At 32.1% G+C, this 2,761-nt stretch overlaps 1 protein-coding gene across 1 annotated transcript; it reads right to left on the bottom strand.

Annotated features, from left to right (window-relative positions):
• Positions 1-135: 135 nt before the first annotated feature.
• On the bottom strand, positions 136-2,590 carry thoc6 (THO complex subunit 6). The gene is made up of 4 exons (XM_090105793.1): positions 2,363-2,590; positions 1,886-2,275; positions 1,354-1,516; positions 136-490 (listed from the first exon to the last, which is right to left on the bottom strand). Exons 1-4 carry the CDS (start codon positions 2,464-2,466, stop codon positions 170-172), a joined length of 978 nt encoding a protein of 325 aa, XP_089961919.1. The 5' UTR covers positions 2,467-2,590; the 3' UTR covers positions 136-169.
• Between the last annotated feature and the right edge of the window lie 171 nt (positions 2,591-2,761).

Here is a 2,761-nt window from a genome sequence, read left to right as displayed (position 1 = left end):
TTGTGTGTTTTAATTTTTTTCTATCGTCCTACTTCCATTCCATAATATCATTATCCTTAATTCTTAGCTTTCTAGCTCTACGTGCCAAAATGAAATATATTTTTTGTTTACTTGAGAACTCAAAAAAACTCAAAATATCACTTACAAAAATATATTTCAACAATCCACGTTATCCAAATCTCATCACTTGATCCCTATAATTGAAGGTGGTGCACAAATCAATATCTGGACTTGAACCTGCAATCGCTAACACTTTATTGGGTTCCGATCTCATTATCGCAGAGTACACTGTAGTGGACGATACTGGAAGTTCCACTCTTATTTCTCCGGCGTAGCTGAGTTGGTACAAATGCTTGGCTGTTCCCCCAGCGACTACACAGTCATCGTAGAAGGATGCTACGTGTATACCGTGGTCGGGAATGTCGAAGGTGGTCACTGCGTCGAGAGATCGTAAGTGCCAGAGCGCGAGACGTGGACCACCACCACATACCTGTAATTTTAATTTATTTGTAAATTGTCACGGATTTAAATTAAGTTTTGCAAATAATATATCTGATTGTATTCAAGGTAAATAAATACAAAAAATAATAATTCACGATTTATTAAAAGAATTATCTTTGCGTTGCGTAATTTTTAAAGAATTGATAAAATTCGATTATGAGGCGGAATTTGAACCCGCATTTTTTTTCCAACAGAATTTTTTTCTTTTGTCAAAAAAAAAACGCATGTACGAATTTTAAATTATCGAATTTTTTCAGTGTTTAAAATCTCTCATTCAAAAGCATTTGTTGCAATGCTACACAACCTCATTCCCATGGGTAGATATATTAAGAATCTGATGTGACCACGTGAGTCCGTGAAAGCTAGTAACTTATTTTTTAAACTACTCAGCTTAGAACTTCAAAGTATAATTTAAAAGCATACATAATATTGAATTTAGATCAAAAGTATATAAAACAAGCTTGCATAAATAAATAAATGTAAAGTACAATACAATAACTATTGTACAAATTGGCGAAATTATCACTTCGAAGCTATATTTAATTCTATAGTGAAATGTTGGTATGAACTATATCTGTCCCTTTGATAACTTCTTGTAACTTATTTCCCATTAAACAATTAATGAGGATGTCTTATAAAGAAAAATCACACAAAACATTCTTCATCTATACTAATATTATAAAGCTGAAGAGTTTGTTTGTTTGAATGTGCTAATCTGAAGAACTATTACAGCCCATTTATCGAGGAAGGCTATAGGCTATATATAATCACGCTAAGACCAACAGGAGCGGAGCAATACGTGTGAAACCGCGGAGCACAGCTAGTTAGAAATAAAGATATGTAATAACTTACAATCCAATCCTCTCCTAAAGAAGCAGCACCAACCCATTTGCCAACATCCGGACGAGACACCTTGCTATTCTTATGTGGTTCTATCTTATTGTGAGCTTTCCCTGTTCTATGATCCCAGAGCATTACTAAACCGTCTTCACCAGCTGATATCAATTGGTTGTTGCTGAAAATATGACATTTATTTGGTTAAATTATTCAAAAAGAAATCATAATAGAAAATGTATAAAATCATAATCATATTACTTTGTAGATATGTATTTAGTTTAATAACAACTAGCATCCTGCTCACGGCTTTGCCTGCTTTGTCTAAACCTAATAAATTTTATATACTAAAACATTCCTCTTGAATCACTGTATCTAAAAAAACCTCATAAAAATATGTTGCGCAGTTTCAAAGATAAATTATCTGACTTTTATCAAATAAGATTATAAGATACATGTTACATTTTATTTATTTTACTCACCAGTACATAAATTTCATTAACATTAAAATAATATGCAACTAAATCGTTTCAAAAGTAAGAATACTTACTTCCCATGAATGCAGTGTATATAACTCTCATGGCCTTCATAACTAGTCAATAGACTACCATCTTCCAAATTAAAAACATACACCTTATTATCTCCGCAGCCAGCATACAATTTCTCAACATCATCTGACACCCATAAACTGTTTATATCACACTGTTCCATAAACGACTGAGATTTTATCTTGATTGTCCAAGAAGGTTTACTTAATTTAGGATTTACGATTGCTTTCCATTCCCAAGCATGTATTTCATTGACTGTACCAGCTATCAAGAACTTATCGATACTTGCTAAGCTACATATTGAAGTGCCTGAAGTGATTTTGTGTATTTTTTTCGGTTTATTATAGTCGGGAGAAATAGAATCTGGATCGGGGCGCAAGATTCCGTCTAAGCTGAAAGAAAAATACACAATTAAGCTTTAAAAAAACTTTATTCATTAAACAATGTATGGAAATAGGTTTTAATATGTAATAACTTACTCAAAAATACCAATATCTCCATAAATATCACCGGCTACTAAATATTTTCCACAAGGCGAAAACGCTTGACAAAGTATTGTGTTATATAAAATTTTGTCAATCATTATGAAAATAAGTATATTCTTTTTATAAATGTGTATTTAAATGATAAATCGCTTTGCTTGAAACTTTATTTATTTTCCGAAATCAAAATAAACACATAACCTCTTTTTACTTTATGAATGAGTGTCAACCTGTGGTGTCAACAACTACAAAACTTTGTCTATGGTCATCGGAATTCGGAATATCTGTCATTTTTGATTGAACTTTTTTTTCATAGAGTTTCTTTGTATAAGGCGTTTTACAGACAAATTTTAAATTGGTGCATCCATCCTGGCGGAACTATCACACGTTATTATC

The sequence above is a fragment of the Colias eurytheme genome, chromosome 9 (assembly GCF_061535395.1).
Source record: "Colias eurytheme isolate Ceu_HAF_F1 chromosome 9, ilColEury1 Martin Lab GWU primary, whole genome shotgun sequence".
Lineage (NCBI taxonomy): Eukaryota > Metazoa > Arthropoda > Insecta > Lepidoptera > Pieridae > Colias > Colias eurytheme.
Note: the sequence above shows the minus strand (reverse complement) of the source record. Positions and strands in the feature narration are given on the sequence as shown.